The following is a 23,948-nucleotide window of genomic DNA, read 5'->3' as shown; positions in this document are numbered from 1 at the left end:
GCAGCAGCAACAGGAGTGATTTTGGGCTGGAACAGGTATGTGGGCAGAGTTGGATGCTTCAGGACTCACTTGGGAGGTGGCTCTGGGAGATTAAAGAGGATTTTGGGGGTGGTCTGGCTTTTGCAACAATTATGCATGGATTTAAGTGAGCATTTGTGATTATGTACAACTTTTCCCACAATGATCCACCAATTACACCAGTCGAGCCATGATTTAAGCTGGGGAATGGGCGAGGGATAGAGTTAGGAACAGCATTAGATTTAGGGTCAGGGTTAGAGATAAGAGTTAGAGATAGAATTAGAAACAGTGTTCGGGTTCGGATTAGTTAGACTAGGAAGCATAGGAATAGTAGTTGGCCATTCAGCTTCTTGAGTCGCTTTCACCATTCACTTAGATTGTGACGATCTGTACCTCAACTCCATTTAGCCACCTTTGCTCCATATCCCTTGATACCCCTTTTCCTTTGTCACTTTTAACTGATTTCACTCCTAAATGGCCACGCTATAATTTTATCATGCCCCCTTATTCTGTATTTACCCTATTGAATCTTATCATTTAACACCTTGATTAGATCACCCCAAAACTCGAGAATATAAACCAAATTTATAAAAGCTGTCCTCATAATTTAACCCTTTTAGGGTTAAGAATAGTTCGGAATAGTATTAAGGTTAGGGATAGGTTCAGGGTTAGGAATAGTTTTGTAAAGGTTGGAATGCGAGTTAGTTAGATTTACAGTAAGAATTAGATTGGAGCTGGCAAAAGCCAAGGCTACCTAACCTATGTACTATGAGTTTGGCCTATTGTTAGGGTTTGAGTGAGGGTTAGATTTACAGTTATGATCAGATTAGGGCTGGCTGGACCCACGATAAACCTAATGGGGTATGAGTCAGTCTATCAACTATGTTTCGGTTTAAATAGCTACATCATGGATAAATACATATTTTTTGATTTTGATTGTAAGTGTTTGACTTAAATCAGAATGGTAATTTCTTGTCTTCAGTTTAATTCATGAGTTCTCAAAGGAACTTCGTACAAATCACATTGATATACATTTGAAAACAATTATTGTGATGCAGAGGTATCTCAAGTGGAGGATAAAACTGATGTTGCTGACTGTATTTCATTTCCACATTCATAAAAGTTCCACAATGCTATAAACTGATCAGGAGGCAGCAGGTTATGTTACTTTAAATATCTTCATAATGAAAATACAAACCATCACTGCTGGGAATTTCCTCGGGGTCCTCCCGATCGGCCGCTGTAACCCCATTTACTCAGCACATCCAGGACTTCCGCCGAAGTTTCAGCAACCAATTAGGAGAACCAAGGAGATTCATGGAAAATAACTTCAAATTCAGTGCAGTATTAAGAACTGGTAGTTGTAATTGAGAAATGGCAGAGCTCAGCTCTTGATAGTTCTGAACAGAAACTTTAAAAAAAATGTATCTAAAGAATATTAATTTACAGAAATGGGAATTTTAGGATTGACTTTCTTGGTGCTTTAATAAAGGGTTTAAACACAGCAAGTATTTATCAAGAAGTGGAAACGCTGCAGTTTGCTGCGAGCAGCACTGTGATGCTACTGTGTGGTTTATGAACCAAATGATGGAGCTTTAGCCAAAAATGAGCACCTTGGCACGACTAGAAACGAGCTGGTCAGCAATCACAACCCAGAGGTGCTGATTGAATGCTTCAGGGAAATGGCTCCAATACCAGCAAAAAGCCCATCTCAAAGATGTTAAAGTGCAACAGATACTGACTGAGCAGTAGGACAATTGGCTCTGGTGCACACCTTTCCCTTCCTGCAGCAGGCCCACATCAGGGCTTGGCTGCCATGGAATGAGGGCCACCTGTAGAAATGCAGGAACCAGGTTGGCACAATGTACTTGACCTCACACCTGCCTTTCTGGTGAAAGTGCAAACACAGTGGACCGCCTTAAAATGGACATATCCCTGCAGCTGCCAGCAATGTAAGCTTTGATTTGCATGATATGGTGCTGGTCACAAACAAGCCTGACACTGAAATCCTTTACTATTGATGTAAGCGATAGGATTATGAAAGGAGCGCATAGAACCACATGGGAGCAATCTCCAAGCCCTAGTAATTGGGTGAAGCTGGCTAGTGCATGGAATTGCATGTGCTTGGTGAAGCTGACAGTTGTACATCGGAAGATGATGAACGAGCTTACCTGAAACAAACCTTGCCTCTGTTGCATGCTTGATGTCCCTGCATACAGCTGATTGACTAATATTACTGATGTCCCTAGTGGCAGCCTGGAATGACCCCGCTCCGTAAAGTGTACGCCAATGATGCCCTTCACACTAATCCTCAGTGAGTTTAGGTTGCAGCATGGAGCATAACTCATTCATCGCTTCCCTGGAGTAGCACAGTCTTGGCAACCAGTGCTCCTGGGGCAGCTGGAGGTTGGAGCACCTTGGTCCATATATTCTGGAGTTGAGGGGGATGTTGGGGGAGGGGGGGGGCGTAGGTTTGGCGTGTCAGGCTTGGCCAACCTGTTGTATCTCCAATTCTCTTCCTTCGGCATTCTTTAGGGACAAAAATGAGAACCCCCACAGCAGAAGGCACAAAGGCAGATGGTGTCGCAGAGCTCAGCGGTGTAAAACAAAATTATAAAATGGGTTCAGAACCAGGAATTTTACAGTACCTGCTGTGGCAACTTTGAATTCATCTCTGCCTTTATTATATGGATGCGATTAACATCCAGCATCAATGAAGCAACAAAGAGGAAATGTGGAATGTATGCTGTCACCGTGTCATTACCTCTTTTAAATATGCCTACCTGTATTTGGCAGCTGGAGGAAGTAAGATCAGAAAATGTGGCAACAGCTATACAACGGGGCAGGGGATTTATGGTAATACCCACCCCCTTTCTACAGAATACTACTGAAAATTCTGCAGCATTCAGAATAAATCTATTCTAAAATGTGCTGGACCATTTGATGGTTCAGTCATCTACAATGTGGCCCCATCTGTGCGAGAGCCAATCTGGAATGTACAGCTGATTTGATTTGATGCACAGAGCTCTGCCATCTCCCAATGGAAACATCACCCATACTTAAAAATCATCAAAAATAAATCTCATTTTATCCCTTAATTTCTAATCCAGAGAATACTCATCTTGAAGCAGTTCAACGCATTTGATGCTCATTTTGCTCCAGGCACATTTCTTCATTTGAATGTCAGAACTATGAGCCAGTATGGATAAAGTGTTTTAGCAATGGATTTAAACAAAAATGACCATTCCCCTTCCAAATCCAGTTCTCAGTTAAAGACACGGGGAAAAAGTAAAAATAAAATGGAGCCAGACTATTAGGGAGAAGTAGGGAAAACTGAACTGTGCACGCCTGTTGGAATGGCTTATTGCAAGAGTGACCCTTTAAGGAAAGCTGAAGCAGAGTAGAAAATAAGATCTTAATCTACATTGGCCTCTGAAATATAACAAATGAGATGACTGGAAAAGCAGCTTGTCCATCTTCCGTCATGTGCTTAGTCGCTTGTCCGGTTTAGGCACACATTTCAGAATTGCTGCCCTCCACAATGCCGGGGCAAGTAAGAGGCTTAAGGTAGTTACACTAAGGATAAGAAGGTACACCTGCAGAGACAGAAGAAATGAACCAACATTACTTTAGATTCTGTAGCACAAGGCAGTCTAAGTACTATGCTGAACATATCAAGCTGCAATATTTAAACTGATGCTGAGCAATTCCGAGGTACATTACCTCCCGAGAGACGATGCCCGACTTACGGGCCCGACTGCTGAGAACAAAGGAAAACTCACTGACTTGTGCTAAGCCAGCAGAAACGATCCATCTGATGTATTTGCTGTTTCTGGGTAGAATCAGGGAGAGGACAAGTACCGCTAAGATGAACTAGAAGAGCAAAAAAAAGTGTGTTAACGTTACCACTCACTGCACATTTCTTGACAATTGTGTGTCATCTGGATCATTTCACTGTATCGCACGGATATTTCAGTAACCTATATCCCTACATTATCTATGACTGCTGGGGATAATTCTGGGGTTTTAAGTAAATCGGGCAATTTGGCAGCCTGAGGAGTCAGCTTGGGAACCCATTCCATTTTGGTCCTGGGTCATTATATTATGCAACACACTCCCCAACAGGCAACTCACCAATCTGGAGGCTGCAAATCAGGTGAGCTGCTCGAACGGGACGGTCCTGCAGATTGAAGGGGAAGGGTAGAAGCATCGGGAGCGAAAACAAACACACAGCAGGCACTCACTGTGCAGCAAGTACATTACATTTGGAATCCTTTAAGACTCAAAGCCCACAAGTGGCTGCTACAAAAATGTGTGTCAAGCTTCAATCCAACTTTCCCTGATGGCAGCGGAGGATCCCTTTAACTTATGTGAACTACGACCATCTGGCGACATGTTTGGTGGGCGGGAGCAGGAATTGGCAGCAAGCTAAGCTAAATGGTACAATTTTAAAGAGGCAAGAACAGAGAAGGTGGCAGGACAGGTTAACAAAGCAGTTAATAAAGCATATGGGGTCCTGGGCTTTATAAACAGAGGCATAAGAGTACAAACACCAGTAAATTAAGCTAAACCTGCATAAAACACTAAAATCAGCTGGAGTATTGTGTCCAATTCTGGGCACCACACTTTAGGAAGGACATGAAGGCTTAAGAGAGGGTACAGAAGAGATTTACTAGAATGGTTCCAGGGATGAGGGATTATAGTTACGTGGATAGACCGAAGAAGCTGGGGTCGTTCTCTTTACAGCAGAGAAGACTAAGGAGATTTGATAGAGGAGGTTAAAATCATGAAGGGTTTAAACAGAGTAAATAGAAAAACTGCTTCCAACTGCTGAAGGGTTGATAACCAGAGGGCAGAGATGGAAGAGTCAAGGCTGGAGGTAACAAAAGCATGGAAGAGAGCTCCAGCAGTTAATGGGCTGGGGCAGTTATTGGCAAAAGATCCAGAGGCGACATGAGGAAAAACTTTTTTTACGCGAGTGATTCGGATTTGGAAAGCACGGCCCGATAGGCTGGTGGATACAGATTCAATAGCAGCTTTCAAAAGGGAATTGGATAAATACTTGAAGGGAAAAACAATTGCACGGATATGGGAAAACAGCAGGGGAGTGCAAATAACTGGAATGCTCTTCGGAAGAGCCGGTGCAGACTCGACAGGCAGCATGGCCTCCTTCTGTGCTGTACTGTTCTATGATTCTGTCAGGCAGGTGGGGTGGAAAATGGTGTCAGTGTCTTAAACTGCTGAAACCCTCATCCATGCTTTTGTTACCTCCAGCCTTGGCTCTTTCAATGCTCTCCCAGCCAGCCTCACACCCGACACTCTCCTTATTGGATTTTATTTCTACTCACAAGCACACGCCGACCCAGACATGAGGCGACCCCACCCATGGTCGCTACTGTATCGGCATTTTTTGTTGTAGCAGAACACTGCTGGGGAACTGGATGGCACATCTCCAGAGCTTTCATCTCGAGTAGTGTTCAAATCCAGCTGTCAGGGGCCCGCTTGAAGTGAGCTTGCGCATTCACAGCTCTTCTGGGGCATGGGCTAGAGAACAAAACTGCCATCAATCTAGCAGCGATCGACAACATTACACAGACGTAGTGTGGGAAGCAACCCCCCCACCCCCCGCCTGAGATGGCTGTGCTCCTCTAATTCTTCCCTCCTGAGAATCCCTGATTATAATCGCTCAACCATTGGTGGCCGTGCCTTCTGTTGTCTGGGCCCCAAGCTCTGGAACTCCCTGCCTAAACCTCTCCGCCTCTCTACCTTTCTTTCCTCCTTCAAGATGCTCCTTAAAACCTACCTCTTTGACCAAGCTTTTGGTCACCTACGCTAATTTCTATTTAAGCGGCTCGGTGTCAAATTTTTAAATCGCACAATACTCCTGTGAAGCGCCTTGGGACATTTCACTACATTAAAGGTGCTATATAAATACAAGTTGCTGTTGTTGAAATGGAAATGATGGGGCTAAAATTCCGGCCTTGCCGGGTCCGTACGGAATACGTATGGACCCGGTGAGGCTTCGGAAAAGCCAGTTTTAGGCGCACAATGCGCATGTGCTGAAAGCCAGCTTTTCCGGTCTGTCAAGTTTTGGTTCGACAGATTGCACACTTCCCCGCAGCCAGGACATACGCATGGCCGATATTTGGGCAATTTGCTCAACTCTTGCCCAGCGAATGTCCTTAAAAACTCTTGCGCCTGGTAAAAACACAAAAATAAAAATTAAACACATTATGTTAAAAACCCTGTCCACCATGGTTAGTTTATTTTAAACCTATTAAACTAACCAAAAAACAAAAATCCCATATATATTTTTTCCTAAAACGCTTAATGAACTTTAATTTCAATTGTGTTTTTAAAAAAAAAATTTGTTGTATTTAGTGTGTTTGGGGTTTTCTCTCTCATTAATAGAAATAAGAACTCGTAGATATGGCGTTCTCATTAATAGCAATGAGAATACTGCACCAGATTGGTTGTCCAGTCACACGTGACAGCACCTTCTGTATCCGAACCTGGAGGACGGGAGCACGCTCCGAAGCACGGGAAGGAAAGGCCTCCACACCGCAATCGCAGGCGCCTCCGGGACCACCAGGTAAATTCCTAAAAAATTCTCGGGTTGGAGGCGTTCGTCCGAAGGAATCCACCGACTGTAATTTCAGGCCCAATGCCACACTTGTACACGTTTCCAAGGTTGAGATTGAAGCAGTCATTGGTCAGCATAGCGTAGGGGGAACTCTTGTTTTACACCGGTCTGTGCTATACCTGACTGGGTTCCATTTCCTAGTGCCAGAATCATTCCTCACAGAGTCATGTTTTGAAGTGGCCAACACCATTAATGTTATCGATTACTCTTCTGCCAGCCTCTCCAGTTTTGTACTTTAATCTGAAGCTGCGGTGAGCCGATTCTGCAGGCAATGCTCACCGCCCTTTAGTACTGCTGCCGAGAGGCCAGCCTCCCAGTAACACTTTCGACAGCAAGTACCACAGGGCTTCTGGATTTTTAAAGAGAGGAAGCCACAGCCAAACCTGGTCCCCACCCTGAACCAGTGCGGACATCACCTTCCTCAGCTTGAGCACAGCGATCTCAGCACAGCCCAGGAACTGAACAGGGCACCTGCCGGTCTGTCTGGTTTAGTATCACACGTGTCAAATAACTGAAACCTAGATACTGTTAAATTCAGTGCTGTGTCACACTGGCTAATACTTCCATCTTTTGAACCTGTGATACTGACCTTATCAAATGAACTCATGATCTTTTAATCCAATGAGCTATAGTTGGCATGGTTACAGAATATGGGTAAGTGATTTAATTTTATTTGAATTGATTGGTGCCCCTACCACTGGACTGGATATTCACTGCGGCAGCAGCATACACGATCTATTAAAGATGTGATTGTCCTGGAGAGGGTACAGAGGAGATTTACGAGGTTGTTGCCTGGACTGGAGAATGTTAGCTATGAGGAAAGATTGGATAGGCTGGGGTTGTTTTCTTTGGAACAGAGGAGGCTGTGGGGAGACCTTATTGAGGTGTATAAAATTATGAGGGGCCAAGATAGAGTGGATAGGATGGACCTATATCCCTTAGCAGAGGGGGCATAGATTTAAAGTAATTGGTAGGAGGTTCAGAGGGGATTTGAGGGGAAATTTCTTCACCCAGAGGTTTTTTGGGGGTCTGGAACTCACTGCCTGAAAGGGTGGTTCAGGCAGAAACCCTCCCCACATTTAAAAAGTACTTGGATGTGCACTTGAAGTGCCATAACCTACAGGTCTACGGACCTAGAGCTGGAAAGTGGGATAAGGCTGGATAGCTTTGTTGGCCAGCGCGGACACGATGGGCTGAAATGGCCTCCTTCCGTGCTGTAAATTTCTATGATCTAGAGGATGCACTGTGGCAACTCACCAATGTTACTTCAACAGCACTCCATCACTGAGAAAGGGCAAGAGCAGCAATCTGTTGGAACACCATCACCTCCACGTTCCCCTCCATCACTCACCACCCTGACTCAGACATATAGCAACACTCCTTCATTGTTGCTGGGTCAGAATCCTACAGTTCCCGACCTTACACCATCGTGGGCGAAGGCTCACCACCATCTTCTCGTGGTAATGAGGGGGAACAACAAATGGGGCCTTGCCCGCATCACCCACATTCCAAATACAAATTAAAAAACAGGAAAATACTGCAGATACTGGAAGTCTGCAATCTAAAACAAAGAAACATAGAAAATAGGTGCAGGAGTAGGCCATTCGGCCCTTCGAGCCTGCACCACCATTCAATAAGATCATGGCTGATCATTCACCTCAGTACCCCTTTCCTGCTTTCTCTCCATACCCCTTGATCACTTTAACCGTAAGGGCCACATCAAACTCCCTCTTGAATGTATCCAATGAACTGGCATCAACAACTCTCTGCGGAAGAGAATTCCACAGGTTAACAATCCTCAGTGAAGAATTTTCTCGTCATCTCAGTCCTAAATGGCTTACTCCTTATCCTTAGACGGTGTTCCCTGGTTCTGGATTCCCCCAACATCGGCAACATTCTTCCTGCATCTAACCTGTCCAGCCCCGTCAGAATTTTATATGTTTCTATGAGATCTCCTCTCATTCTTCTAAACTCCAGTGAATACAGGCCCAGTCGATCCAGTCTCTCCTCATATGTCAGTCCTGCCATCCTGGGAATCAGTCTGGTGAACCTTCGCTGTACTCCCTCAATAGCAAGAATGTCCTTCCTCAGATTAGGAGACCAAAACTGAACACAATATTCCAGATGAGGCCTCACCAAGGCCCTGTACAGCTGCAGCAAGACCTCCCTGTTCCTATACTCAAATCCCCTAGCTATGAAGGCCAACATGCTATTTGCCTTATTCACCCCCTGTGTACCTGCATGCCAAACTTCAATGACTGAGGTACATGACACACAGGTCTTGTTGCACCTCCACTTTTCCTAATCTGACACCATTCAGATAATATTCTGCCTTTGTATTTTTACCATCAAAGTGGATAACCTCACATTTATCCACATTATATTGCATTTGCCATGCATCTGCCCACTCACCTAACCTGTCCAAGTCACCCTGCAGTCTCTTAGCATCCTCCTCACAACTCTCTCTGCCACCCAGCTTAGTGTCACCTGCAAACTTGGAGATATTACTCTCAATTCCTTCATCTAAATCATTGATGTATATTGTAAACAGCTGGGGTCCCAGCACTGACCCCTGCGGCACCCCACTAGTCACTGCCTGCCATTCTGAAAAGAAGCCGTTTATCCCGACTCGCTGCTTCCTGTCTGTTAACCAGTTCTCTATCCACGTCAATACATTACCCCCAATACCATGTGCTTTAATTTTGCACACTAATCTCTTGTGTGGGACCTTGTCAAAAACCTTTTGAAAGTCCAAATACACCACATCCACTGGTTCTCCCTTGTCCACTCTACTAGTTACATCCTGAAAAAATTTTAGAAGATTTGTCAAGCATGATTTCCCTTTCATAAATCCATGCTGACTTGGACCGATCCTGTCACTGCTTTCCAAATGCGCTGCTACATAAGGGGCTGGAAATACTCAGCAGCTCATTCAGTCTCTGTGGAGAAACAAGTCATCAGTCAACGTTTCAGATCTAAAAAAAAAACCTTTTTCAAGACCAACGTTAAGTACATTACCTTGGACATCACCACTGCCAGTGTAAGGCACATTAGCACAGTCAGTTCATAAAGCACAAATGTTGGGAAGACATGAAGACCTATGAAGGGCAGAGGAACACAAATTGGAAGTGTCATCCCTTAAAAAGCAGGTTTGTAGCAGTTATCTTTATCAAACATAGTTCACACATTATTAACATCAACTGAGGCTCATTTTTCTTAGTTTACAGCTATGAGACAAACAACTTCGATATCCATCATCAGTTTTACCTCACATACTGAGCGAGATACCCCACCACTCGCACCCAGTGACAAAGCCCCGCCCCCCCCCGCAACTCCCCCATCCCCCCGCAACAGGTCCACCCCTCCCCACCCCAACCCCCCCCAGCTCGCACCCAGTGACATATGTCATCGGATGTTATACCTCACGACACTCTCGAGCATTATACATCATGACCCTCACCGAGTATTATAGCTCGTAAGCAATGTTCCCTTTAATTTTTCTGGCATCGCGCAATCGCTTTAATCAGCTGCACAAATTAAAGGAGGGGCACGGTCTTGGAGGTGTCTGAAAGTAAGGATTGCTGAACTGGGAGCCACTGTAGGTCAGTGAGTACAGGGGTGATTGGTGAGCAGGAAAGTACGAATTAGGACACAGGCAGCCAAGTTTTGGATGACCTCTAATTTACATAGGGTAGAATGTGGGAGGCCAGCCAGGAGTGTGTTGGAGTAGTCAAGTCTTGAGGTAATAAAGGCACGGGTGAGGGCTTCAGCAGCAGATGAGCTGAGGCAGGGGTGGAGACAGGCGATGTTACGGTGGTGGAAATAGGCTGTCTTAGTTATGGCACGGATGTGTGGTCAGAAGCTCATTTCAAGGTCAAATATGGCACCACGTTGCGAACAGGGGCTAGGGAGAGGGATGGAGTCAGGGCTCGGGAACGCAGTTTGTGAAGCTCAGGAATGGGGACCAAAGACAATGGCTTCGGTCTTCCCCATATTTAATTGGAGGAATTTTCTGCACATCCAGTACTGGATGTTGAACAAGCAGTGGAGGGGTCGAGAGAAGTGGTGGTGAGATAGAGCTGAGTGTCATCAGCGTACATGTGGATAATGATGCTGCGTTTTTGGACGATGTCGCCGAGGATCAGCATGTAGATGAGGGGGCCAAGGATAGATACAATGCAGGAGTGGGAAGAAAAGCCGTTGCAGGTGATTCTCTGGCTACGGTTAGATAGATAAGAATGAAACCAAGCGAGTGCAGTCCCACCCAGCTGGACGATGATGGAGAGGCATTGGAGGAGGATGGAATGGTCAACCGTGTCAAAGGCTGCAGACAAGTGGAGAAGGACTAGGAGGGATAGGTTACCTTTGTCACAATCGCAAAAGATGTCATTTGTGACTCTGATGAGAGCCATTTCAGTACTGTGCCGGGGGTGGAAGCCTTAATGGAGGGATTCAAACATGGAGTTCCGGGAAAGGTGGGCACGGATTTGGGAGGCAACAACACGTTTAAGGACTCTGGAGAGGAAAGGGAGGTTGGAGATGGGGTGGTAGTTTGCAAGGACGGAGGGGTCAAGGGTTGGGTTTTTGTGAGGGGAGGGGTGATAACAGCAGATTTGAAGGCGAGGACAGTACGTGAGGAGAGAGAACCGGGAACAATGTCAGCTAACATGGGAGCCAGAAAAGGAAGTTGGGTGGTTAGTCGTATAGTGGCAATAGGATCGAGGGAGTCAGGACACCATCAATGCCTCTGCCACTGGGCTCACTTTTCTGACTTGAAAATATATAATTCTTTCATTATCACTGGGTTAATATCCTGAAATTCCATACCTAACACTATTGGGGGATTACCATCAACACAAGGAGTGCAGCAGTTCAAGGAGCAGACGCACCAACACCATTTCAGGACAACTCGAGATGGACACAAGTACCCACATTCCAGAAACAAAAATTGTGAACTTATTTTGGAGTAGATTTTGATTCTGCTACAGAGACTGTGCAACAGTAACCAATTAATAAAATACTCACACTTATGAAACCTGTGTAAGCAAAGGGTAAATTCTCTTTCTATTGTAGTGATATTAACATTTTATTATTTACTCATTAAGTGAGTTTCAATGTTCAGTTTACTCAATTGGGAATTAAAAGTTGCATCAGTCAGAGACACTTTAGCAGAGAAGAAATTACAAAATTGCTGCCTTCATTAGGTCCAGCCTTGAACAGGAAGTTGCCAGAGAACTGTAAAATTAGGGAGGGAAACTGAGCAGGGGAGTGAGATCTGTGTGCTGCAAGGCCAGGACAATCAAATCAGTGTTGAATGGTAAGCGTGGATTAGGTAATGTACAAATACATGCAGATTCTCACGTAGCCAGAGTGGAAAAAGGATTCTTCACAGGAGCAGGAGGAGGCCATTTATTCCCTTGAGCCTGTTCGATCATTCAATGAGATCATGGCTGCCCTGCGACCTAACTCCATCTACCTGCCTTTGGCCCATAACCCATAATAACTTTGGTTAACAAAAATCTATCACTCTCAGATTTAAAATTAACAATTCATCTCGCATCAATTGCCGGTTGCGGAAGAGAGTTGTGTGTAGAAGTTTCCTAATTTCACTCCCGAAAGGTCTGGCTCTAACTTTTAAGACTATGCCCCCTAGTCCTAGACTCCCCAACCTGGGGAAATAGTCTCTCTCCCTACCCTATCTGTTCCCCTTAATACCTTGCAAACTTCCATCAAATCACCGCTTAACCTTCTATCTCAGAATTCGTTAAGGCTTCGCCTTAACCTCATGCTCGAAACTGTATTGCCGCAAGTGTGCGTTTATGTATGTGTGTAATTCTTGTTATGGTTAAATTTCTATGATTGCCAATAAATATTTTTGAACCTTATTATCCTGAGGAATAACTTATAAACTTTTAAGTAGGAACCATTCACTCCCTCCCACCTTAAAGCTTTTAATTACCAATAGACGCGAAGAAAATGATGGCTAGAAAATCCCGTATAGGTTCCATACACAACATCACTTCCTCTGAAGCAATGTGACCTTGCGATGAAATCAATGCCCCGGCCAAGAAACAACCCAGCTCCATGGAGACATCAAGCATCTCAGTCGCCTGCAGAGAAATAAAAAACTTAAAATTAGGAAACGGTGAACATTCTGTCAAAAGTTCGGCTTCATGCACAGGTAACAGCAATACTACAATCACTAATGGTCAATAAGAGCAGCCCTTGTATTGCTGCATTGCTGTACAGCAGTAATAGCTCGTGCTTAACATTCCTCATAAAAACCACAGGCATTCCTGTCTGATACAAGGCAGCAAGAACAAGCAACCCCATCTCAATGTATTTCTCCTACATCTGTGTTGACGCAAAATTAATTCCTCCTCGTGCTTTGCTATTAAAGATAATACAGTCAGTGGGAAGGTTTGTCTTCCCATAACTAATCTTAGACAAACATGTAACTCAATCCTGTGACATGTAACTCAATGCTGTGACATGTGGATATTGACCTGTGACATGTAACTCATCTGTGACACATGGAGAATATTAACCTGTGTTATTCGCTAAATTTGACCAGTTTTTTGGTGCATGTGTGTTGACGGTTGTGACAATTTATAGTCTGTTCTGATATATTGATCTGAACACTTTATATACAGATTAATAAATATACAAGTAACTTCTAGAATTTTAATAAAGGTATTTCTCCTCAATGAATAGGCATCTTAAACAAAATTCAATTCAATAGGACTTCATAATCATCTTTTCTCAAATGAAAGTCTCCTGCAAACCTATGGGTTTATCCCTGAACCCAGCAATCCAAACAGGTGTCATGCACTTCCTCCTTTCAAGAGTGTTTAGTTGAGTGGATTATGCTGATTCTCATCATATTTTATACACTGTACACAACCTCTCACATTGTGAATAAAAGTTACCTAGTGCCACGCTAACTTTTGCTGGTATCTTGAAGGAAAACCAAGCATAAGGGTTACTGATCTGACAGATCCAACTGCAGTAGTCACAATTAGAAACAGTCTCCTTAAACTCAAGAATTACAGACTTTATCTGAGCTCAGTGAACATAAGACCATAAGAAATAGGAGCAGTAGGAGGCCAGTAGGTACTGGGTAAAATGATGGAATCAACTATTAAGGATGTAATAGCACTGCATTTAGAAAGAGGTAATATGATAGGTCCAAGTCAGCATGGATTTGTGAAAGGGAAATCATGCTTGACAAATCTTCTGGAATTTTTTTAGGATGTTTCCAGTAGAGTGGACAAGGGAGAACCAGTTGATGTGGTATATTTGGACTTTCAGAAGGCTTTCGACAAGGTCCCACACAAGAGATTAATGTGCAAAGTTAAAGCACATGGGATTGGGGGTAGTGTGCTGACATGGATTGAGAACTGGTTGTCAGACAGGAAGCAAAGAGTAGGAGTAAATGGGGACTTTTCAGAATGGCAGGCAGTGACTAGTGGGGTACCGCAAGGTTCTGTGCTGGGGCCCCAGCTGTTTACACTGTACATTAATGATTTAGACAAGGGGATTAAATGTAGTATCTTCAAATTTGCGGATGACACTAAATTGGGTGGCAGTGTGAGCTGCGAGGAGGATGCTATGAGGCTGCAGAGTGACTTGGATAGGTTAGGTGAGTGGGCAAATGCATGGCAGATGAAGTATAATGTGGATAAAAAGAGAGAGACAGACTATTATCTGAATGGTGACAGATTAGGAAAAGGGGAGGTGCAAAGAGACCTGGGTGTCATGGTACATCAGTCATTGAAGGTTGGCATGCAGGTACAGCAGGCGGTTAAGAAAGCAAATGGCATGTTGGCCTTCATAGCGAGGGGATTTGAGTACAGGGGCAGGGAGGTGTTGCTATAATTGTACAGGGCCTTGGTGAGGCCACACCTGGAGTATTGTGTACAGTTTTGGTCTCCTAACCTGAGGAAGGACATTCTTGCTATTGAGGGAGTGCAGCGAAGGTTCACCAGACTGATTCCCGGGATGGCGGGACTGACATATCAAGAAAGACTGGATCAACTGGGCTTGTATTCACTGGAGTTCAGAAGAATGAGAGGGGACCTCATAGAAACGTTTAAAATTCTGACGGGGTTAGACAGGTTAGATGCAGGAAGAATGTTCCCAATGTTGGGGAAGTCCAGAACCAGGGGACACAGTCTAAGGATAAGGGGGAAGCCATTTAGGACCGAGATGAGGAGGAATTTCTTCACCCAGAGTGGTGAACCTGTGGAATTCTCTACCACAGAAAGTTGTTGAGGCCAATTCACTAAATATATTCAAAAAGGAGTTAGATGAAGTCCTTACTACTAGGGGAATCAAGGGGTATGGTGAGAAAGCAGGAATGGGGTACTGAAGTTGCATGTTCAGCCATGAACTCATTGAATGGCGGTGCAGGCTAGAAGGGCCGAATGGCCTACTCCTGCACCTATTTTCTATGTTTCTATGTTTCTATTTGGCCCCTCGAGCCTGCTCCGCCATTTCATAAGATCATGGCTGATCTGATCTTGGCCTCAGCTCCACTTCCCTGCCCGCTCCCCATAATCCTGGACTCCCTTATCATTCAAAAATCTGTCTATCTCCACCTGAAGGAAATGCAACAACTATTTTCTGCCTGGTTACCTATTTGGCATCTGACAAGCTCCTCAACTTGTAACGCTTTTAATCCCACGGTCCAAAAATGGGACCTTTTGGAAATGAAGCCAATGGAACCACTGAATCTTAAGGGAAAAATGAATAAAGACTACGATACAAAAGATATGAGAGAGGGAAGTGGGACTAGTTTTGGAGTGCTCCAGAAAAAACTGTCACAGACAAGATGTCTGAATGGCCTCCTTCTGTGCTGTATGGGTCTATAGCTATTAAGGCCTGTATCGTCACTGAAGTGAAGTGGAATGGGATACTCCTCCAGGGTGCCTCACTTCACATTGTTACAGAGTCAAGCCAGCACAACTCCAGCTTCTAAATTCGGGCTGCCTCAATGCTGCAGTTATATAAATGCACCCTAAATTGTACAATATCATCCATGTGTATAACTCTACAACAAGGATTTCTATAAGTTGGTGGAGAAACCTTATTGTGGGAGAAAAGGGGATACTTTAGATTAAAATTCTCATTATTCGTGTTGTCTGCATTTAAGTGTTGACACAAATCTGCAGATTGGTAACATTTTTCAAGTGTAGAAAACAGCAATCGATCATATCTTTGTGTGTATATATATATATATTTTTTAAATCACACAAAACAGCAAAAATCGCTACTTACCCACCAAGCAAGTCAAATGGTCGTAACAGACATCATAATTTTGGCACGTTCTACTTCCAACCTGGGGGGGGGGGCAGTGGGGGAGAGGAAGTAGTGGGAGTATGGATATCTCCATTCTTGCCCTGAACCCTTGTCTAAGTTAGCCAGCACTCCACCCAGACTCCCTCTCTCTTGCACTCTCAGTCTGTTCCATCCAACTACCAGCCTTTGTTACTCATACACCCAGATTGCTGCACATCTCATGGTCCATACTCCCACAAACCCCAACACTCCACCTCCACGGGGAAAATGTTTTCTGGATAAGGACTCTTCACTCTCAATTTCCTGAGTCCAGATGAAGCAAATGGACCCGATAGCTCAGAACTAAGGTTTTCTGAACACAAACAACATTTACCCTCAGATTTTCAGAGTGAAATATATGTAAGGTCATGGGAAATGCACCATCAGCTACTTAGAGCTTACAGAAAACACTTCCTGAGTGACTCTCACATTTCAAGCATTTCACCTATTCGATCGAGGAAAGATTTCATGTTACATTTTATTGTTCCTGGGATAATGGAGATGCTGGCAAGGCAGTATTATTGTCCATCCTAAGGTGCCCTGAGAAGTTGGAGGTGGACCTTCTCCTTGAACCATCGCAGTCCTTTTGTTGTGATGGTTCTTGGGCAAAGGTGTTAGGGAATTCCAGGATTTAGATCCAACAATCAATAATGGAACAGCGATATACGTCTCAGTCCGGATTGTGACTTGGAGAGGAACTCGGAGTTGATGGCGAACTCAGGAACTTGCTACTTGTGTCCTGGCCAATATTTATCCCTCAATCAACATTAATAAACAGATTATCTGGGCATTTATCACATTGCTGTTTGTGGGAGCAAAGTGGCTGCCACATTTCCTACATTACAACAGTGACTGCACTTCAAAATGTACGTCATTGGCTGTAAAGCGCTTTGGGATGCCCGGTGGTCATGAAAGGCACTATATAAATGCAAGTCTTTCTTTCTTTACCTACTTGGTGGTAGAGGCTACAGGGCAGGAAGGTATTATTGAAGTATATACTGCAGCCACAGTGTGCCAGTAATGGATATTGAGTCCAGTGGTAGGGGCACTGATCAAGTGAACTGCTCTGTCCTAGATGGCATTGAGAATTCCAACACACTCCTGACTTGGGCCTTGTTGATGTTGGCAAGACTTTGAAGGGTCAGATGATGAGCCACTCTAAATAATACCCCTCCTCTTGTGGCCAGTGTTGATATGGTCGCTTCAGTTAAGCATCTGGTCAATGGCAACATCTAGAATGTTAAGGGACTCGGCAACGGTGTTGGTACTGAGGGAGGTCAGAAGGACATATGCTTATTCAAGATGCTCACTCTTTGCCACTTATGTGGTGCAAACGTTACCTGCCACTTGTCGGTCTAAGTCTGGATGTTATTCAGGTCCAGTGTAGGATGGCAAGGGCTGCTTTATTATTGGAGAAATTGTGAATGGAGTTGCACACTGCAAAATCGTCATTGAAAAACGCCATGCCACATGACGGAGGGAAAATCAGTGATGAAGCAGCTAAAGATGGTTGGATCGAGGAGGTTATGTGCCAGCAATGTACTGGGGTTGTGATAATTAGCCACCGACAACCATGACTATCTTCTTGTGCATCATGCATGATTCTAGCCATTAGAGGGTTTCCCCTCAACCACCATTGATCTTAATTAGGCAGCATAATCAGTCAAGCCCAGCTACTCTCATGGCCTCTGGCATTCAGCTCTGAGGTGGGGAGCTGAGTGGTACTGGATGAAGCGGAACGCAGTATTAGTGAGTAGCTGTCGCATGATGGCACTATTGAAGACTCCCTCCATCACTTTGCTGAAGATTGGGAAAAGGCCGATAGGGTGGTAATTTGCTATGCTACGTTTATCCTGCTTCTTCTGCATAGCAAATACCCCAGCAACTTTCCACATTGCTGTGTGTCAAAGCTGCACTGAATTAGAGTGGTTAGGAAACCTGGCTAACTGTGGTGAGCAGGTCTTTGGTGTTACAGCCGGGGTGTTAGTAAGGCCCATTGTCTTTGCTGTGACCTGCACACTCAGTCACTTCTTAAAACACATGCACTGAACACAAACTGACTGGGTACTGATGAAGCCATTTGGAAACACCAGCCTTGAACTCACGTGCTGGGAATCATCATTCTTGAGGTTGGGGATGTTCATGGAAACTCCTCTTCCTGTTAGTTGCCTGATTGTCCACTATTCTCAACTGGATATGGTAGAGCTAGAGAGATTGGCTCTGGTCTGATGGTTGCGAGACCACCTGCTGCTTATAGCTTCACTTATGTTATCCAGAGGCCTGGACTAATAATCCAGAGAACAGGAATTCAAGATCCATCATGCCATCCTGAGAATGTGAATTTACTTTATAAAAATCTGGAATTAAAATTCAGTAATAAGTGACCATGAAGCTATCAAATTGTCATTAAAAACCCAACTTTCTCATTATTGTCCTTTCGGAGAAGACGACCTGCTGTCCTTACCCGGTCTGGTCTATGTGACTCCAGTCTCATACCAATAAAATTGACTCTAAAGTAGTCTTGCAAGTCATTCAATTCCATCACCCCCTTCTCATGTGGGCATATAAAGGCCAGCCTTGCCAGCTACACCCACATCCCAATAACGAATGAAATAAATTCTAAAGTATACCTTCTGGCACATTTCTACACTCTACTAAACCAAGCTTGGTCTTTCGACTGGATGGTGATCGAGAAGAGAGAGATGTGCTGGGCTCTGAGGTTACAGGTTGTAGTCGTAAAAATTCTGCTGCTGCTGATTGCCCACATTGCCTCATGAGTATTCAGTTTTGAACAGCTAGACCTGTCCTCAGTCTGCTCCAATTAGCACAGCAGCATTCCCACGCGAAGCATCAGAGTGCATCCTCATCATGAAGACGAGACTTTGGCTTCACAAAGATTGTATGGTGGTCACTCCTACCAATGCTGTCATGGACAGATAATCTTCAAAACAAAAGCTGGCGACATCAAATAGGTTAATACCTCATGTTGGTTCCCTCACAATGTGATGAAGGCTCAGTTTGGCAGCCATATCCTTCAGGACTCGTCCATTGGTAATGCTACCATGGTCAGACCTTTGCCACCCAGAGTACATTCTGTGCCCTTGATGCTTCCTCCAAGTGGTATTTAACATGGTGTAATACTGATTAGTCATCTGAGGGGAAAGGGGCAGTCGCTGGTGATCAGCAGGATTGGTTAACCCGAGACTTCATGGAATCCAGAATCCATATTGAGGACACCCAGGCCCACAGCCACCTGACTGTACAACACTGCCCCAACATGGTTCATTCCCATTTGGGCTGTGGATTCTGTCCATTAGCTCTGATCAAAGTCCCTTACAGTAGTGTGTTTCTCAGATAGCTATCAGTTGAGACAATGAGATTCATTATCACATACCTTGGAAGAAATTAGATATAACATGAGAGAGAGAGAGAGAGAGAGAGAGAGAGAGAGAGAGAGAGAGAGAGAGAGAGACAGAGACAGAGCAAGAGAGAGAGAAGAGACAAAGACACACACACACAAAAAGACAGTGGGAGAGAAACCGACAGACAAAAGCAGTGAGGGAGTGAGTCCCAGTTAGTGATTCTGATCAGTAAAGTGAGATAGGCCTAGATCAAGAGCAAAGTGTGAATAATCTTTTCTGTTGATGTGACGCAGTCTTCCTGCCAGACTCCTGTATGCTTTCCATGCTGTCGTTTGATCTGAAGACAAACATGGGGCAAACTGTAAAGTTGTTGCAGCATAGCCATGGTGTAATCTAGAGGAACTATTTTATTTGGAGATGGTGATAAGTTTGTGCTGGGTAAGGTGGGATTTCTCGCTCAGATACACAGCTCACGATGAAAACATGGCTTTACATAAAAGCTGTAGATTATACAGCTGGAGATAAATGCTCCAGAACATATGGCTCAAGATAAAAGCTTTAGATTGCACAGCTTGAAATGAAAGTTTTCACTCATTACTAACTTTCCCAATGTGTGTACTACAGTGCCATAACTTGAATCAAAGTAAATATATTATTACCATTAACATAAGAAAGATAAATGCTGAAATTCCTAGGACAAGTATCTCTCTATTTCCTTTACCCTCTGTGTGCAGTTTTCTGTAAAACGGTCCAATGAGGTAAGTCTTTACCACAAGAGACATCAGAAGAATTGCAGCCAACGAAAACAGAATTTGACCAATAAGAGCGAAAATCCGCAGTATTTCTAAAATTATACTGTAGAAAAAGAAGAAAGGCAAAATTGTGAAAACATATTCCAAAAAAATTTGAAACATGACACTGATAATTACAACAGATACCTTTTAGTTTGGAATCTTATTTTTCATATAATGATCTTTCCCACACTAAACTAATTGGTACGTGATTTATTCTGATTTAATTTTAATCTTTCTCATTTGTTCAACTTCCATATAATGCAGGTGATATTGCTGCCATTCCATAGAAGCAAATCATCTAGGAGACAACACATTTACAACAGGTGCAGTCACTGGTCACTTGGCCAATACAGTTCTACCTCTCCAGTCCGGCACCTTCGGGACCTAACCGGTGCCAGAACAGAGAATTTCCCCAACCACGGGAGGTCTCGCTTACCGGTACTGGTGGACAACGCCCGTGCTCCTGTATGTGAGAGTGTGTCCCACGACAGCCTGTGGACGGCTCCCTTAGCACCCTCCACACATACTCACTGACTGATGCTCCCAGCCCATCGCTGAACACACTGACTGATCAGCCATTGCTCCTCTCCCACAGGCCCAACTAATGCCGAACCACGGATGTTTCCGGATAAAACAGTCCCGGACTAGAGAGGTACAACCTGTACTATTATAGAACCTCATGCTGGGGCCTTCTCTGTTCTTTTTAGCTGTTATTGACAGCAAATTGTCTGCTGTTTTTCATGGTAGAAAATGTTTAGATCTCGATTTGTTTTCATTCATTCGGATTCACAGTGCACAGCTTTTCCTGTCGCTATTGGCATTCAAATCTCCAACAGTACCTTGCACACCAACCTATCTCAATCAGCCCAGTCCAGTTCAGTTCAATTCCACCTCAAACAAGGAGCAAACCATCACCTCAGTTTTATAATCTGGAGCCATATGTACTGGAATTCCTGTCCTTATAAAGTAGTGCATCGTCTGACTTAGTGTGAGCAGCATTATAGGGTATTAATTCTTGATGTGGATATATCTATATTGCACTTGCAGAGATGTGTGTGTGCATTTTCATGTTGACAATGTTGTTGCTGAAACTTTTATCTAATGAGTGGAGTATTTGAGCTGGCTGGATATAAAGCGGCCAAGAAAGATACGTTAAGAGATATTCAACTTCCAGCATCTGCAGATGACAGATCCCACACAAGCTCTAACTGGAATTTTTCTCATTGACACAAACTAAACAAAGGTGACAGTTTGGCAGGCAATGTACTCAGACGAGCCAGAGGGTTGTAAATCTGTGGCATTCTCTGCCCCAGAGAGCTGTGGAGGCTGGGTCATTGAATATATTTAAGGTGGAGATAGACAGATTTTTGAGTGATAAGAGTCAAGGGTTATGGGGAGTGGGCAGTGAAGTGGAGCCAAATCCATGATCAGATCAGCCATGATCTTATTGAATGGCAGAGCAGGCTCGAGGGGCCAAATGGGGCTCCTATTTCTTATGTTAACTGTTTAACTGAGTCTTCAGAGAATCCTCCAGTACTGGCGAGTATCTTGGGTTGTCATGTGACCATATTCTCATACATGAATGTCAAATACTGTGTGAAAATGATCCTTGAGATCTACAATTGCCCATCAATACCAGCAGGAACTTCTTTGTGCAGTAAACTGTATAACTTAAAACTCCACTGTCCTGTTGAGTACATCAAAGCATCTCTCTAACCTTTGTGGTATCTTGTGCAATGGGCCTTTCCCTAAATGGAAGCAGATACTGGGAATGGATTCTCCAATGGCTGGGGCACGACACTCTCTCCAGGGGTGGAGGCGGGGGTGGTGCAGGGGGTACTGAAGGAAGGTATTCTGACTGTTGAGAGGAAGAGGCACTCCGGCCCGTGGGAGGTTGCGGGACAGAGGGTATGGGTGGAGGCACTCTGGCCGGTGGCAGAGGGACATTCTCTGAATATCCCAAGAAAGCTACTATAATCATAGCCGAAGTAATCCTCTCACTAGCAAGAACAGTAAAGCCCAAGAAATCCTGACAGTTAGTAACGAAAGGTTTCCTTCCCACTTAAAAAACTGAAGAGCGTGCTGGTATCTGAGCCATTAAGATTCATTAGGCTCGTCACAGTGGAATGTGGCAGGAGTGGCAGTGCCAAAGAATGGTGTGACTATCGTGTGACGCTGTTGCCATCAGTTGGGCTGTAGAGCTGGTGAATATATCTGCGAAAGTGGGCTGTAGAGCTGGTGAATATAGCTGTGACAGTGGGCTCTGATGCCGATGAATATAGCCGAGATCAGGGGCTGCAGAGCTGGTGAATATAGCTGTGACAGTGGGCTCTGATGCTGATGAATATAGCCGAAATCGGGGGCTGTAGAGCTGGTGAATATAGCTGTGACAGTGGGCTCTGATGCCGATGAATATAGCCGAGATTGGGGGCTGTAGAGCTGGTGAATATAGCTGTGACAGTGGGATCTGATGCTGGGGAACAGAGCTGAGACAGTGGGATCTGATGCTGGGGAATATAGCTGAGACAGTGGGCTCTGATGCTGGGGAATATAGCTGTGACAGTGGGCTCTAATGCTGGGGAATATAGCTGTGACAGTGGATTCTGATGCTGGGGAATATAGCTGTGACAGTGGGCTCTGATGCTGGAGAATATAGCTGAGACAGTGGGTTCGGATGCTGGGGAATATAGCTGTGACAGTGGGCTCTAATGCTGGGGAATATAGCTGAGACAGTGGGTTCTGATGCTGAGGAATATAGCTGTGACAGTGGGCTCTGATGCTGGGGAATATAGCTGAGACAGTGGGCTCTGATGCTGGGGAATATAGCTGTGACAGTGGGATCTGATGCTGAGGAATATAGCTGTGACAGTGGGCTCTGATGCTGGGGAATATAGCTGTGACAGTGGGCTCTGATGCTGAGGAATATAGCTGTGACAGTGGGCTCTGATGCTGGGGAATATAGCTGTGACAGTGGGATCTGATGCTGGGGAATATAGCTGTGACAGTGGGCTCTAATGCTGGGGAATATAGCTGTGACAGTGGGCTCTGATGCTGGGGAATATAGCTGAGACAGTGGGTTCTGATGCCGATGAATATAGCCGAGATCGAGGGCTGTAGAGCTGGTGAATATAGCTGTGACAGTGGGCTCTGATGCCGATGAATATAGCCGAGATCGGGGGCTGTAGAGCTGGTGAATATAGCTGTGACAGTGGGATCTGATGCTGGGGAATATAGCTGAGACAGTGGGCTCTGATGCTGGGGAATATAGCTGTGACAGTGGGCTCTGATGCTGGGGAATATAGCTGAGACAGTGGGTTCTGATGCTGAGGAATATAGCTGTGACAGTGGGCTCTGATGCTGGGGAATATAGCTGAGACAGTGGGCTCTGATGCTGGGGAATATAGCTGTGACAGTGGGCTCTGATGCTGAGGAATATAGCTGTGACAGTGGGCTCTGATGCTGGGGAATATAGCTGTGACAGTGGGCTCTGATGCTGGGGAATATAGCTGAGACAGTGGGCTCTGATGCCGATGAATATTGCTGTGACAGTGGGCTCTGATGCTGGGGAATATAGCTGAGAGAATGGGCTGTAGAAAAAACAGAGAGGAGAAAAAACCGTGTAAGAGGAGGAAACAGATAGAGGGACTGAAGCAGGGAGAAAAGAAAAGGCAGGTATGAACACCAGAGGCAAGAAAAAGAGAAGAGACAGGGTAGCGACAACTGGCATGTTGGAGACAACATACGGGACAAAGAAACCGCACGAGCCAGGTTAGGCGAATGCCATCTCCACCA

The 23,948-nt window shown here is 44.7% G+C and overlaps 1 protein-coding gene across 2 annotated transcripts in view; it reads right to left on the bottom strand.

Annotated features, from left to right (window-relative positions):
- Positions 1 to 994: 994 nt before the first annotated feature.
- Positions 995 to 23,948, bottom strand: part of tmco3 (transmembrane and coiled-coil domains 3) — a 61,851-nt gene continuing 38,897 nt past the window's right edge. The window contains exons 9-13 of one of the 2 annotated variants that reach the window (XM_070894147.1): positions 20,022 to 20,217; positions 12,621 to 12,771; positions 9,680 to 9,759; positions 3,742 to 3,891; positions 995 to 3,614 (exon numbers count right to left, since the gene is read on the bottom strand). In XM_070894147.1, the coding sequence (XP_070750248.1) occupies positions 3,501 to 3,614; positions 3,742 to 3,891; positions 9,680 to 9,759; positions 12,621 to 12,771; positions 20,022 to 20,217 (691 nt within the window). In that variant the 3' untranslated portion in view covers positions 995 to 3,500. The other variant, XM_070894148.1, reaches the window with a different exon arrangement.

The sequence above is a fragment of the Pristiophorus japonicus genome, chromosome 11, assembly GCF_044704955.1.
Source record: "Pristiophorus japonicus isolate sPriJap1 chromosome 11, sPriJap1.hap1, whole genome shotgun sequence".
NCBI lineage: Eukaryota > Metazoa > Chordata > Chondrichthyes > Pristiophoridae > Pristiophorus > Pristiophorus japonicus.
The sequence above is the reverse complement of the archived record's forward strand: the minus strand, read 5'-3'. Positions and strand labels throughout refer to the sequence as shown.